The sequence below is a fragment of the Oncorhynchus tshawytscha genome, unplaced genomic scaffold, assembly GCF_018296145.1.
Source record: "Oncorhynchus tshawytscha isolate Ot180627B unplaced genomic scaffold, Otsh_v2.0 Un_contig_9445_pilon_pilon, whole genome shotgun sequence".
NCBI lineage: Eukaryota > Metazoa > Chordata > Actinopteri > Salmoniformes > Salmonidae > Oncorhynchus > Oncorhynchus tshawytscha.
The window spans coordinates 16,397-32,292 of NW_024609329.1; the positions used below are offsets into that span (position 1 = coordinate 16,397).

At 45.0% G+C, this 15,896-nt stretch overlaps 1 protein-coding gene across 1 annotated transcript; it reads right to left on the bottom strand.

The window, feature by feature from the left end:
• Window positions 1-2,658: 2,658 nt before the first annotated feature.
• Window positions 2,659-15,357, bottom strand: LOC121844607 (zinc finger protein 883-like). The gene is made up of 2 exons (XM_042314888.1): window positions 14,442-15,357; window positions 2,659-4,484 (listed from the first exon to the last, which is right to left on the bottom strand). Exons 1-2 carry the CDS (start codon window positions 14,800-14,802, stop codon window positions 3,238-3,240), a joined length of 1,608 nt encoding a protein of 535 aa, XP_042170822.1. The 5' UTR covers window positions 14,803-15,357; the 3' UTR covers window positions 2,659-3,237.
• Window positions 15,358-15,896: the final 539 nt, after the last annotated feature.

Here is a 15,896-nt window from a genome sequence, read left to right on the forward strand (position 1 = left end):
GCTGCCTTGCTATGTTGTTGTCTTAGGTCTCTCTATGGACTCAGGGGAATACGAACTACTACTACTATTAATGACCCCATATAACTACATTACGAATACCCGGCAAACATCTGGCCACTGATGTTGGGCGATTAGGCCTGGCTCGCAGTCGGTCCTTCCAATTCATCACAAAGGAGTTCGATGGGGTTGAGGTCAGGGCTCTGTGCAGGCCAATCAAGTTTTTCCACACCGATCTCAAAAAAACATTTCTGTATGGAGAGAGTTTTTCCCCTCTGGTTGCACATTTAGCATGCTGGTAGAAATGAGGTAAAACTGATTTAAGTTTCCCTGCATTAAAGTCCCCGGCCACTAGGAGCGACGCTTCTGGAGGAGCACTTTCCGGTTTGCTTATGGCCTCATAGAGTTGGTTGAGTGCGGTCTTAGTGCCAGCATCGGTCTGTGGTGGTAAATAGACGGCTACGAATAATACAGATTAAACTCTCTTAGGTAGATAGTGTGGTCTACAGCTTATCATGAGGTACTCTACCTCAGGCGTGCAATACCTTGAGACTTCTTTAATATTAGACATCGCGCACCAGCTGACCCCTTATACTCTGACCCTCTCTCTCATAGAGGTCCTTTAACATACTGTACGCTTAAAAAAAACTACTTGTCACAACAATCAATTATATAAAATGAATAATAATCAATTGATCCGTGATGTATATGGTGTTACTTTAAAACATTAGACAAGAAGACAGATCATAACATGCATGGTGTCAATTTCAAACAGACAAAAAGGCAAGAGATCATAACATGACAACAATATGACATTTAGAGGCAGAAAGTATTCAACCAAAAACACTTATAGGGATGTTTGGAGCGTTTATCCGATATAAAAACAAAAGATTCAAAAGAAATAATAGTATTGCTGTTGTTTGAGTAAATATATTTGATGATACTTTACCCCCAACGTCACATTGGAGTTTAAAAAAAATATATAATCCATCATGGATCAAAAGCATTCTGAAAATCAACAAAACATGACAATACCTTTCCTCCCTCTCCCTCTCTGACCCTCGCTCTCCCTCTGACCCTCACCCTCTGACCCTCCCTCTCTCGCTCTGACCCTCGCTCTCCCTCTCTCTGACCCTCGCTCCCTCTCTCTCTCCCTCGCTCTCTGACCCTCGCTCTCTCTCTCTGACCCTCGCTCTCTCTGACCCTCGCTCTCTGACCCTCGCTCCCCCTCTCTGACCCCCGCTCCCCTCTCAGACCCCCTCTCTCTGACCCTCGCTTCCTCTCTCTGACCCTCGCTCTCCCTCTCTCTGACCCTCGCTCTCCCTCTCTCTGACCCTCGCTCCCCCTCTCTCTGACCCTCGCTCCCCCTTCTCTCTGACCTTCGCTCCCTCCCCCGTCTGACCCTCGCTCCCCCTCTCTCTGACCCTATGGTGTTCATTTTTATAAAAACAAACAGAAAAAAGATAAGAGATCTTAACACATGACAACAATATGACATTTAGTGGCAGAAAGTATTTTCAACCAAAAACACGCTCTCTCCCTCTGACCCCCTCTCTCTCTCTGACCCTCTCTCTCTCTGACCCTCGCTTTCTCTGTCTGTCTGTCTCTCTCTCCCTCTCTCACTCTCCCTCTCTCTGTCTGTCTCTCTCTGTCTGTCTCTCTCTCTCTCTCCCTTCCTGCTCTCTCTCCCCCCCCCCTCTCTCTCTATCCCTTCCTGCTCTCTCTCTCTCTCTCTCCCTCCCTCTCTGACCCTCTCTCTCTCTGACCCTTGCTTTCTCTCTGACTCTCTCCCTCCCTGACTCCCCCATCTCTGACCCTCGCTCTCTCCCCAGTCTCTGACCCTCGCTCTCTCCTCCGTCTCTGACCCTCGCTCTCTCTGACCCTCGCTCTCTCCCCCGTCTCTGACCCTCGCTCTCTCCCCGTCTCTGACCCTCGCTCTCTCCCCGTCTCTGACCCTCGCTCTCTCCCCCCGTCTCTGACCCTCGCTCTCTCCCCGTCTGACCCTCGCTCTCTCCCCGTCTCTGACCCTCGCTCTCTCTGACCCTTGCTTTCTCTCTGACTCTCTCCCCTCCCTGACCCTCCCTCCCCATCTCTGACCCTCGCTCTCTCCCCAGTCTCTGACCCTCGCTCTCTCCTCCGTCTCTGACCCTCGCTCTCTCTGACCCTCGCTCTCTCCCCCGCTCTCTCTGACCCTCGCTCTCTCCCCCGTCTCTGACCCTCGCTCTCTCCCCGTCTCTGACCCTCGCTCTCTCCCCCGTCTCTGACCCTCGCTCTCTCCCCCGTCTCTGACCCTCGCTCTCTCCCCGTCTCTGACCCTCGCTCTCTCCCCCGTCTCTGACCCTCGCTCTCTCCTCCGTCTCTGACCCTCGCACTCTCCCCCCGTCTCTGACCCCGCTCTCTCCCCCGTCTCTGACCCTCGCTCTCTCCCCCCGTCTCTGACCCTCGCTCTCCCCCCGTCTCTGACCCTCGCTCTCTCCCCGTCTCTGACCCTCGCTCTCTCCCCCGTCTCTGACCCTCGCTCTCTCCCCAGTCTCTGACCCTCGCTCTCTCCCCAGTCTCTGACCCTCGCTCTCTCCTCCGTCTCTGACCCTCGCACTCTCCCCGTCTCTGACCCTCTCCCGCTCTCTCCCCCCGTCTCTGACCCTCGCTCTCTCCCCCGTCTCTGACCCTCGCTCTCTCCCCGTCTCTGACCCTCGCTCTCTCCCCCGTCTCTGACCCTATGGTGTTCATTTTTATAAAACAAACAGACAAAAAGATAAGAGATCATAACATGACAACAATATGACATGTAGAACACTGTGCATCCCAGGGAGCACAATACGTTAATTAGACGTATTGTCAACGTCTTGTGGTCATAGGGATGTTTGGAAAGAGCACTTAGTTTATTCTAGATTTTTATAGGTGTGAAAACAGATTACAATAATGAAACCTGGAGCCGAGGCTACATGATATGTCTCATACCTACTTTTCCAACATGAACTTCCTCAGGCTTTTGGAGAGCAACTACATCAAAACATCACATTTATTGTCCTGTTCCTTCATCTATAACATTTTCTATGAATGTTCCATTTACAAAATTAGAAATCATTTGAGTTTAGAGCTGTCAAAACTTGTGGGATTTTACAATATTATAAATTATATTATTATGAAACAAGTTGAACACAAACACTACGACATCAATAGTTAGATTACAAATAGATCATTACTCTGTGTTCTACTACCCAGGTCTGGTGTTGGAGATCATTCTACACTCTGTGGCTCTCCTGCATGTATTTTCTTGTGCTTTGCCAGGGAGTCTGATCGAATAAAGCTCTTCCCACAATGATCACAGCTATAAGGCTTCTCTCCTGTGTGTTTTCTCTGGTGTCTTCTCAAGTCGCTTGAGGAAGTAAAGCTCATTCCACAGTCGGAGCAGTGGTACGGTTTCTCACCTGTGTGGATTCGTTTGTGTGTAGCCAGGGCAGTCCAGGTGGCAAAACTATCCTCACATACATCACAGCTGTAAGGTTTCTCTCCGGTGTGTGTTCTCTTGTGTACAGTCAGGTTTCCTGGCAAAGCAAAATGTTTCCCACATTGATCGCAGCTATAAGGCTGCTCTCCCGTGTGGGTTCTCTGGTGTACAGTCAGGTGTGCTGACTGAGTGAATCTCTTCCCACATTCATCACAGCTATAAGGCCTCTCTCCCGTGTGGGTTCTCTGGTGAACTATCAGGTTTGTTGCTGCAGCAAAGCTTTTCCCACATTGATCACAACTAAAAGTCCTCTCTGTGTGTAACCTCTGGTGTATAGTCAGTTTGTCTAATCCAGCAAAACTCATCCCACAATCTGAGCAGTGGTATAGTTTCTCTCCAGTGTGGATTCTCTGGTGTGATATCAGTCCACTTGATGTAGTAAAACTCATCCCACAGTCTGAGCAATGGTATGGTTTCTCTACAGTGTAGCTTCTCTGGTGTACAGTCAGATCAGCTGTGTGTCTCTGGTGAACTAGATTCAGGTTCCTTGCGGCAGGAAAACTCTTCCCACACTGATCTCCTGTATGTGTTTTCTGGTGTGATATCAGTCCACCTGAGGTAGTAAAACTCATTCCACAGTCAGAGCAGTGGTAAGGTTTCTCACCTGTGTGTGTTCTCTGGTGAATTGTCAGGTTGCCTGACTGAGCAAAACTCTTCCCACATCGATCACAGCTGAAAGGTTTTTCTCCTGTGTGGGTTCTCCGATGAGATATCATCTGGCTACGTGTGGTAAAACTCCTTGCACAGTCGGAGCAGCTGTAAGGTTTCTCTCCTGTATGGATTCTCTGGTGTATTTTAAGATCTGAAGAAGAGGTGAAACTCTTCCCACAGTCAGAGCAGCGGTGAGGTTTCTTCCCTGACGGTCTCTGCTGGTGTTTCTTGAGGTGTTCTGATCTGGAGAAACTCGTCTCTGCCTCTTCAGCGTCACAAGGTTGTTGAGGCTCCCCAGAGGATCCACGATAGTTCAGTCTCTCTCCTGTGTGAACAACAAAGTCAGACGGTTAAAGGCTGAAATCCACTGTTTATTAAAAAGTTGTACAATAATGTACGTCTTTAATGAATGTTTAACCTCACTAGGGTACATGGGACGCTAGCACACGACTAACATCCAGTGAAATTGCAGAGTGCCAAATTCAAAAACAGAAATAGTCATTATAAAAATTCATAAAACATACAAGTTTAAAGATCAACTTCTTGTTAATCCAACCACGGTGTCAGATTTCAAAAAGGCTTTATGGCAAAACCATGTGATAATCTGAGAACAGCGCCCAGCAGACAAATCATTACAAACAGTAACCTGCCAAGTACAGAAGTTACACAAGTCAGAAATAGCAATACAATTAATCACTTACCTTTGATGATCTTCATACTGTTGCACTCACAATACTCCCATTTACTCAATAAATGTTAGTTTTGTTCGATAGTCTCTTTTTACATCCAAAAACCTCAGTTTTGTTCAGTAATCCACAGGCTCAAAGGCAATCACAACAGCCAGATGAAAAATCCAAATATTATCCATAAAGTTTATAGAAACATTTCAAACAATGTTAATAATCAATCCTCAGGTTGTTTTTAGCCTAAGTTTTTCACAATGTTTTTCAAGTGTATCTTACTTTTATTTAACTAGGCAGGTCAGTTAACAAATTCTTATTATCATTGACAGCCTAGGAACAGTGGGTTAACTGCCTTGTTCAGGGACAGAAAGACCTTGTCAGCTTGGGGATTTGAACTTGCAACCTTCCGGTTACTAGTCCAACGCTCTAACCACTAAGCTACCCTTCCACCCGATGTATTCTGAATATTACAGTGCAAGATGAGGAGTGCTACTGAAGGAAACTCACATTAAGCTCTGTGTCTAGGGGCCTCCCGGGTCGCACAGTGGTTAAGGGCGCTGTACTGCAACGCCAGCTGTGACTCTGGGTTCGCGCCCAGGCTCTGTCGTAACTGGCTCTGTCGTAACCGACCGGGAGGTCCATGGGGCGACGCACAATTGGCCTAGAGGTCCGGGTTAGGGTTGGCCGGTAGGGATGTCCTTGTCTCATTGCGCACCAGCGACTCCTGTGGCGGGCCGGGCTAACCAAGTTGATTTGCGACAACACAAACATGACACATTGGTGCGTCTGGCTTCCGGGTTGGATGCACGCTGTGTTAAGAAGCAGTGCGGCTTGGTTGGGTTGTATATCGGAGGACGCATGACTTTCAACCTTCGTCTCTCCCGAGCCCGTACGGGAGTTGTAGCGATGAGACATGATAGTAGCTACTAAAAACAACAATTGGATACCATGAAATTGGGGAGAAAAAGGGGTAAAAAAATAAAATTTAAATACAAAAAGCTCTATTCACTAATTCACCGCCGTGGGGGAAAACTCTCATAACTTTTGGATTATTGGATTGTAAAGGTGAACGGAAAGGCTCTGGAGCAACGAACCGCCCTTGCTGTCTCTGCCTGGCCGGTTCCCCTCTTTCCACTGGGATTCTCTGCCTCTAACCCTATTACAGGGGCTGAGTCACTGGCAAACTGGTGCTCTTTCATGCCGTCCCTGGAAGGGGTGCGTCACCTGAGTGGGTTGATTCACTGATGTGGTCATCCTGTCTGGGTTGGCGCCCCCCTTGGGTTGTGCCACGGCGGAGATCTTTGTGGGCTATACTCGGCCCTGTCTCAGGATGGTAAGTTGGTGGTTGAAGATATCCCTCTAGTGGTGTGGGGGCTGTGCTTTGGCAAAGTGGGTGGGGTTATATCCTTCCTGTTTGGCCCTGTCCGGGGGTGTCCTCGGATGGGTCCACAGTGTCTCCTGACCCCTCCTGTCTCAGCCTCCAGTATTTATGCTGCAGTGGTTTATGTGTCGGGGGGCTAGGGTCAGTTTGTTATATCTGGAGTACTTCTCCTGTCCTATTCGGTGTCCTGTGTGAATCTAAGTGTGCGTTCTCTAATTCTCTCCTTCTCTCTTTCTTTCTCTCTCTCGGAGGACCTGAGCTCTAGGACCATGCCCCAGGACCACCTGACATGATGACTCCTTGCTGTCCCCAGTCCATCTGACCGTGCTGCTGCTCCAGTTTCAACTGTTCTGCCTTATTATAATACGACCATGCTGGTCATTTATGAACATTTGAACATCTTGGCCATGTTCTGTTATAATCTCCACCTGGCACAGCCAGAAGAGGACTGGCCACCCCACATAGCCTGGTTCCTCTCTAGGTTTCTTCCTAGGTTTTGGCCTTTCTAGGGAGTTTTTCCTAGCCACCGTGCTTCTACACCTGCATTGCTTGCTGTTTGGGGTTTTAGGCTGGGTTTCTGTACAGCACTTTGAGATATCAGCTGATGTACGAAGGGCTATATAAATACATTTGATTTAAAGGCTCGTTTGAATGTCCTATAATGTTTGTGTTGTTGCAAATCAACTTTAAAAAAACACTTCAACCAGTAAAATGCGCGTTGGCTAGCTTTGCTACCAGCCTATGTCAATAAGCGTTAGCATTCCAGCTAACAGCTTTGCTACCAGCCTATGTCAATAAGGGTTAGCATTCTAGCTAACAGCTTTGCTACCAGCCTATGTCAATAAATGTTAGCATTCTAGCTAACAGCTTTGCTACCAGTCTAGCATTAGCATTTGCGCTAACAACTGCTGCATCCCCCCAAAAAATATTTTGCAACTATCACAACCAAATATAATTATTGATAATCAATCAATAATCATAACACTATAAGCCTATAAGAACCTAGCCTGTCTCTTAATGAAACTCACCAAGTCTTGGGTGTTTCTGAATATAGGATATGAGGTTATCCTAGCCTGTCTCTCACCATGCCTTGGGTGTTTCTGAATATAGGATATGAGGTTATCCTAGCCTGTCTCTCACCATGCCTTGGGTGTTTCTGAATATAGGATATGAGGTTTTCCTAGCCTGTCTCTCACCATGCCTTGGGTGTTTCTGAATATAGGATATGAGGTTATCCTAGCCTGTCTTTCACCATGCCTTGGGTGTTTCTGAATATAGGATATGAGGTTATCCTAGCCTGTCTCTCACCATGCCTTGGGTGTTTCTGAATATAGGATATGAGGTTTTCCTAGCCTGTCTCTTAATGAAACTCACCAAGTCTTGGGTGTTTCTGAATATAGGATATGAGGTTATCCTAGCCTCTCTCACCATGCCTCTCACTAAACTGGGATATGCTTAACACCCTGCCAGTCCTACAATCTAAGCTAGATGCCCTCAATCTCACACAAATCATCAAGGAACCCACCAGGTACAACCCTAACTCTGTAAACAAGGGCACCCTCATAGACGTCATCCTGACCAACTGGCCCTCCAAATACACCTCCGCTGTCTTCAACCAGGATCTCAGCGATCACTGCCTCATTGCCTGTATCCGCTACGGAGCCGCAGTCAAACGACCACCCCTCATCACTGTCAAACGCTCCCTAAAACACTTCTGTGAGCAGGCCTTTCTAATCGACCTGGCCCGGGTATCCTGGAAGGACATTGACCTCATCCCGTCAGTTGAGGATGCCTGGTCATTCTTTAAAAGTAACTTCCTCACCATTTTAGATAAGCATGCTCCGTTCAAAAAATGCAGAACTAAGAACAGATACAGTCCTTGGTTCACCCCAGACCTGACTGCCCTCGACCAGCACAAAAACATCCTGTGGCGGACTGCAATAGCATCGAATAGTCCCCGTGATATGCAACTGTTCAGGGAAGTCTGGAACCAATACACGCAGTCAGTCAGGAAAGCTAAAGCCAGCTTCTTCAGGCAGAAGTTTGCATCCTGTAGCTCCAACTCCAAAAAGTTCTGGGACACTGTGAAGTCCATGGAGAACAAGAGCACCTCCTCCCAGCTGCCCACTGCACTGAGGCTAGGTAACACGGTCACCACCGATAAATCCATGATTATCGAAAACTTCAATAAGCATTTCTCAACGGCTGGCCATGCCTTCCGCCTGGCTACTCCAACCTCGGCCAACAGCTCCGCCCCCGGCAGCTCCTCGCCCAAGCCTCTCCAGGTTCTCCTTTACCCAAATCCAGATAGCAGATGTTCTGAAAGAGCTGCAAAACCTGGACCCGTACAAATCAGCTGGGCTTGACAATCTGGACCCCCTATTTCTGAAACTATCCGCCGCCATTGTCGCAACCCCTATTACCAGCCTGTTCAACCTCTCTTTCATATCGTCTGAGATCCCCAAGGATTGGAAAGCTGCCGCAGTCATCCCCCTCTTCAAAGGGGGAGACACCCTGGACCCAAACTGTTACAGACCTATATCCATCCTGCCCTGCCTATCTAAGGTCTTCGAAAGCCAAGTCAACAAACAGGTCACTGACCATCTCGAATCCCACCGTACCTTCTCCGCTGTGCAATCTGGTTTCCGAGCCGGTCACGGGTGCACCTCAGCCACACTCAAGGTACTAAACGATATCATAACCGCCATCGATAAAAGACAGTACTGTGCAGCCGTCTTCATTGACCTTGCCAAGGCTTTCGACTCTGTCAATCACCATATTCTTATCGGCAGACTCAGTAGCCTCGGTTTTTCGGATGACTGCCTTGCCTGGTTCACCAATTACTTTGCAGACAGAGTTCAGTGTGTCAAATCGGAGGGCATGCTGTCCGGTCCTCTGGCAGTCTCTATGGGGGTGCCACAGGGTTCAATTCTCGGGCCGACTCTTTTCTCTGTATATATCAATGATGTTGCTCTTGCTGCGGGCGATTCCCTGATCCACCTCTACGCAGACGACACCATTCTATATACTTTCGGCCCGTCATTGGACACTGTGCTATCTAACCTCCAAACAAGTTTCAATGCCATACAACACTCCTTCCGTGGCCTCCAACTGCTCTTAAACGCTAGTAAAACAAAATGCATGCTTTTCAACCGATCGCTGCCTGCACCCGCATGCCCGACTAGCATCACCACCCTGGATGGTTCCGACCTTGAATATGTGGACATCTATAAGTACCTAGGTGTCTGGCTAGACTGCAAACTCTCCTTCCAGACTCATATCAAACATCTCCAATCGAAAATCAAATCAAGAGTCGGCTTTCTATTCCGCAACAAAGCCTCCTTCACTCACGCCGCCAAGCTTACCCTAGTAAAACTGACTATCCTACCGATCCTCGACTTCGGCGATGTCATCTACAAAATGGCTTCCAACACTCTACTCAGCAAACTAGATGCAGTCTATCACAGTGCCATCCGTTTTGTCACTAAAGCACCTTATACCACCCACCACTGCGACTTGTATGCTCTAGTCGGCTGGCCCTCGTTACATATTCGTCGCCAGACCCACTGGCTCCAGGTCATCTACAAGTCCATGCTAGGTAAAGCTCCGCCTTATCTCAGTTCACTGGTCACGATGGCAACAGCCATCCGTAGCACGCGCTCCAGCAGGTGTATCTCACTGATCATCCCTAAAGCCAACACCTCATTTGGCCGCCTTTCGTTCCAGTACTCTGCTGCCTGTGACTGGAACGAATTGCAAAAATCGCTGAAGTTGGAGACTTTTATCTCCCTCACCAACTTCAAACATCAGCTATCTGAGCAGCTAACCGGTCGCTGCAGCTGTACATAGTCCATTGGTAAATAGCCCACCCATTTTCACCTACCTCATCCCCATACTGTTTTTATTTATTTACTTTTCTGCTCTTTTGCACACCAATATCTCTACCTGTACATGACCATCTGATCATTTATCACTCCAGTGTTAATCTGCAAAATTCTAATTATTCGCCTACCTCCTCATGCCTTTTGCACACATTGTATATAGACTCCCCCCTTTGTTTTCTACTGTGTTATTGACTTGTTAATTGCATATTCCATGTGTAACTCTGTGTTGTCTGCTCACACTGCTATGCTTTATCTTGGCCAGGTCACAGTTGCAAATGAGAACTTGTTCTCAACTAGCCTACCTGGTTAAATGAAGGTGAAATAAAATAAATAAAAAAATGCCTTGGGTGTTTCTGAATATAGGATATGAATATAGGATATGAGGTTATCCTAGCCTGTCTCTCACCATGCCTTGGGTGTTTCTGAATATAGGATATGAGGTTATCCTAGCCTGTCTCTCACCATGCCTTGGGTGTTTCTGAATATAGGATATGAGGTTATCCTAGCCTGTCTCTCACCATGCCTTGGGTGTTTCTGAATATAGGATATGAGGTTATCCTAGCCTGTCTCTCACCATGCCTTGGGTGTTTCTGAATATAGGATATGAGGTTATCCTAGCCTGTCTCTCACCATGCCTTTCTTCTTGAATGTCACATGCAGCTGATTTCCACTTTGTCTCAGAGTTAGGAGATGGTTATTCTCATGTTGGATAGTGAATTAATCTCTGTCATGTACTGGATACCTTGCATAACATTAACACACGGGTGACCAGTCTAGAACCTTACAGCTCTAATGGGTGACCAGTCTAGAACCTTACAACTCTAATGGGTGACCAGTCTAGAACCTTACAACTCTAATGGGTTACCAGTCCAGAGCCTTACCATCTACCACTCTAATGGGTGACCAGTCTAGAACCTTACAACTCTAATGGGTTACCAGTCTAGAACCTTACAACTCTAATGGGTGACCAGTCTAGAACCTTACAACTCTAATGGGTTACCAGTCCAGAGCCTTACCATCTACCACTCTAATGGGTGACCAGTCTAGAACCTTACAGCTCTAATGGGTGACCAGTCTAGAACCTTACAGCTCTAATGGGTGACCAGTCTAGAATCTTACAGCTCTAATGGGTGACCAGTCCAGAGCCTTACAGCTCTAATGGGTGAACAGTCTAGAACCTTACAACTCTAATGGGTGAACAGTCTAGAACCTTACCATCTACAACTCTAATGGGTGAACAGTCTATAACCTTACAACTCTAATGGGTGAACAGTCTAGAACCTTACAACTCTAATGGGTGAACAGTCTAGAACCTTACCATCTACAACTCTAATGGGTGACCAGTCCAGAGCCTACCATCTACAACTCTAATGGGTGACCAGTCCAGAACCTTACAACTCTAATGGGTGACCAGTCCAGAGCCTACCATCTACAACTCTAATGGGTGACCAGTCTATAACCTTACAACTCTAATGGGTGACCAGTCCAGAACCTACCATCTACAACTCTAATGGGTAACCAGTCTATAACCTTACAACTCTAATGGGTGACCAGTCCAGAACCTTACTATCTACCACTCTAATGGGTGACCATTCCAGAACCTTCTACATTCAGACAGCAGTGAATCTCATACCATTACCAAAGTTCTGCTGCTCCAGGGGCCTCTTTGGCTTCCCAACACCCTATTCCAGGGTCTACATGTAAACAGCTGCCAAAAAGGTCTCTCAGTTGCCCCGCTGGTTGTAAGAAGAGAGACGTTGTTGGCAGCTGTTTACATATGGACCCAGGGTATTGGGAATCCAAAGAGGCTCCTAGCTTTGCATACTAATTGGTTGATGATGTCATTGGAAACACCTTAATCTTCCTCTGTCTTTGTTTTACTATGAAACAAAGAAACTCACCATTTTCACAAACTATTTATAAACACAAACTACAGGCTTTGTGATGGACACTCCAATACCTTGACTTCATTGTCCTGAAGGTAATCATTTAAAAGCTGTCTTAACAGACAAAAAAAAACAGCGTGCCTGAAGTTTCACCCCCTTCGGCTTCATCAGAAGATAACTAGACAACGAACAAATAGGAGCTTCAAAAGGAGTAAAAGGGGCTGTTCCACCCAACCTGTAGCTGCTGCTGATTGGTCAAACAAATTATACCCAAAGGGGCTGTTCCACCCAACCTGTAGCTGCTGCTGATTGGTCAAACACATTTTGCCCAAAGGGGCTGTTCCCTATAGCTTTATAGAACGTTCCTGGCACGGGCTAGGTTAAGGTTAGGGGAATATTAATTTGGCACTAATCCTAGTCTAGTTTCTATGTTAGTGTAAACTGCTTGTAATCCTTGTTAGTGTAAACTGCTTGTAATCCTAGTCTAGTTTCTATATTAGTGTAAACTGCTTGTAATCCTAGTCTAGTCTCTATATTAGTGTAAACTGCTTGTAATCCTAGTCTCTATATTAGTGTAAACTGCTTGTAATCCTAGTCTCTATATTAGTGTAAACTGCTTGTAATCCTCGTCTCTATATTAGTGTAAACTGCTTGTAATCCTAGTCTCTATATTAGTGTAAACTGTAAACTTGTAATCCTAGTCTAGTCTCTATATTAGTGTAAACTGCTTGTAATCCTAGTCTCTATATTAGTGTAAACTGTCTCTATATTAGTGTAAACTGCTTGTAATCCTAGTCTCTATATTAGTGTAAACTGCTTGTAATCTTCATCTCTATATTAGTGTAAACTGCTTGTAATCCTAGTCCTAGTCTAGTCTCTATATTAGTGTAAACTGCTTGTAATCCTAGTCTAGTCTCTATATTAGTGTAAACTGCTTGTAATCCTAGTCACTATATTAGTGTAAACTGCTTGTAATCCTAGTCTCTATATTATTGTAAACTGCTTGTAATCCTAGTCTCTATGTTAGTGTAAACTGCTTGTAATCCTAGTCTCTATATTAGTGTAAACTGCTTGTAATCCTAGTCTCTATATTAGTGTAAACTGCTTGTAATCCTAGTCACTATATTAGTGTAAACTGCTTGTAATCCTAGTCTCTATGTTAGTGTAAACTGCTTGTAATCCTAATCTAGTCTCTATATTAGTGTAAACTGCTTGTAATCTCTAGTCTCTATATTAGTGTAAACTGCTTGTAATCCTAGTCCTATATTAGTGTAAACTGCTTGTAATCCTAGTCTCTATGTTAGTGTAAACTGCTTGTAATCCTAATCTCTATATTAGTGTAAACTCTTGTAAATCTCTATATTAGTGTAAACTGCTTGTAATCCTAGTCTCTATATTAGTGTAAACTGCTTGTAATCCTAGTCTCTATGTTAGTGTAAACTGCTTGTAATCTTCATCTCTATATTAGTGTAAACTGCTTGTAATCTTCATCTCTATATTAGTGTAAACTGCTTGTAATCCTAGTCTCTATATTAGTGTAAACTGCTTGTAATCCTAGTCTCTATATTAGTGTAAACTGCTTGTAATCCTAGTCTCTATGTTAGTGTAAACTGCTTGTAATCCTAGTCTAGTCTATGTTTGTGTAAAGAGAAACGAATATCAATAGACGAGAGAAAATGTATTCTTGGATATTTTAATTTCCTTCCATTTGTTGAGGAATTCGTACATATCTTGAACATAACTAGAATGTTTCTGAGATAGAGGGTAAGAGTCTATATACTCTCTGCTATATTATAGGACTCTGAGCCACAATCACTCACTATCTGAGGTCCGTATGGAACACCGAAAAGGGACAGTCCAAGTATCCGAGGCTTTGTGGATTTTAGGTAACAAGTAAAACTGTCTGGGTCTAGGGGAATCCGGCCCAGAAAGACGAGCCATTTGTTTGTTCTGTAATATAATTTAGTTCAGTAAGTATTACCATTTCCTCTTGGGTTAGTTTTTGTGTTTTCCAAATGTATTGAGTGAGGCAAATGGGGAATAATGTTTGTCTATTGGTCAATTGTCCTCTAGGAGATACTGTACTTTATCCCCATTATAACAATCTGAGATCCTTTATCCCATCTTTTATTCATTTTAATTTGATTTATTTTAGAATACGAAAACTCACTAGATTCTAGAACTCTCGTCTTCCTAAAACTCACTAGATTCTAGAACTCTCGTCTTCCTAAAACTCACTAGATTCTAGAACTCTCGTCTTCCTAAAACTCACTAGATTCTAGAACTCTCGTCTTCCTAAAACTCAGTAGCTTCTAGAACTCTCGTCTTCCTAAAACTCAGTAGATTCTAGAACTCTCGTCTTCCTAAAACTCAGTAGCTTCTAGAACTCTCGTCTTCCTAAAACTCACTAGATTCTAGAACTCTCGTCTTCCTTAAGACAGTACTTACCAGTGTTAATCAGATCTCCTGACTCCTCTTCCAATATGACAGTTATCTCTCCCTCTTTCTCCTCCTTCACTCCAAAAACTGCAACCACCTCTTCTTTTACAGTCACATCCTCCTCCTCTTTCACGCTGATCGGGTCTTCCTCTTCTTTCACTGAAACGTCTTTCTCTTCTTTCACTGTAACAGCCTCACCCTCTACTTGTTTTTGTATTGTAACATCCTCCTCTTCCTCTACTTCTTGTTTTACTGTAACATCCTCCTCTTGATTCTCCTCTTTCACGACAACATTCAGCCACAGACCCTCTTTCTCCGTCCAGCAGACCCCCTCCTCTACATCAGGAGGAGAGCAGCTTGGTGAACTCATGGTCGGGGGATGTTAGCTAACAGTTAGCTAACAAGGCTAATGCTAACTTAACAAGCCAGCTAGCTGACTAATAACAAGGTAAATATGAAATTAAATGAGATAATTAGCTAAACGACAGAAATGTGTTCAAAACAGAGTAGCTCATATACCAGAAAGCGTCTAAAGAGATGGGACGGTTCCGCTATGTTGGTTAGCAAGCTACGGAGATGGCTGACCAGCTGTTGTTGTCTTTCTTCTTTTAGTTTTTATTTAACCGACCGAGCGGTGCAAACACCGCCCCCTACTGTACTGGAGTGTGAGTCCGGTTACGACCTATCACTACCGCTATAATCTTCTCTTATCTAACCCTGCATATCTAACTAAATAAAATAATTCCCTACAAACTAAACTACTCCCATCACCACCACCCAATCCCATTCCCAGTCCAAACATCTCCGACCCTGTCATACAACCTCTCCCTGTCTACATCGTTACATTTCCCCAAACCCATTTCCTCTACACCCATTCCAGTGCCCTTGTTCCTCTATCAATTCCAAAGAGGAATGCCCTCATCTTATTCCTATCTACCTTGTATCGCAGGGGGGGGTTAAATGACGAGACAGAGGCATTGATGCGAGTATCCAGTCTTGTTCAGTACATCACAACCCAACCGGGTATCTCGAGCACACCGGTAAAACCCACGAGTTGCAGTAATGAACATTTACCAACAGATGGCATCATTGTGCCATCTTACAACCATAACATGGGGGGGTGCAGTACGAAAACGAATGCACTCACTACGGCTAGTCACTCTGTCTGCTTTATTAAATGACTCAAATGTAAAAATGTACTATAAAACATTTTTTTGTTGCTCTTACTACTTTCATCCCATTATCTCTGCCAATGATCTAACCTATTTTTCAGAAGGTTTTAATTTCCTCTCTTAACACAACTCCACCTGTGTGTCCTGCAGTATTATTTTCCACTGCTCTTGATCGCTACTTATCTCTACAAGTAAATAAAAAAAATATATATTAAAAAAAAAAAAAAATTGAAATCGAAAACAATTATTTTACTAATAATTGCTTTTAATACACCAGATGTATGTCCTTGAA

Bases quoted from the DNA above. Each gene is read 5' to 3' on its own strand.
- LOC121844607 (XM_042314888.1), bottom strand. From the start codon at position 14,802: ATGAGTTCACCAAGCTGCTCTCCTCCTGATGTAGAGGAGGGGGTCTGC. The intron at 4,485-14,441 runs GTAAGTACTGTC...TTGTTCACACAG, and splicing joins AGGAGATCTGATTAACACTG to GAGAGAGACTGAACTATCGT.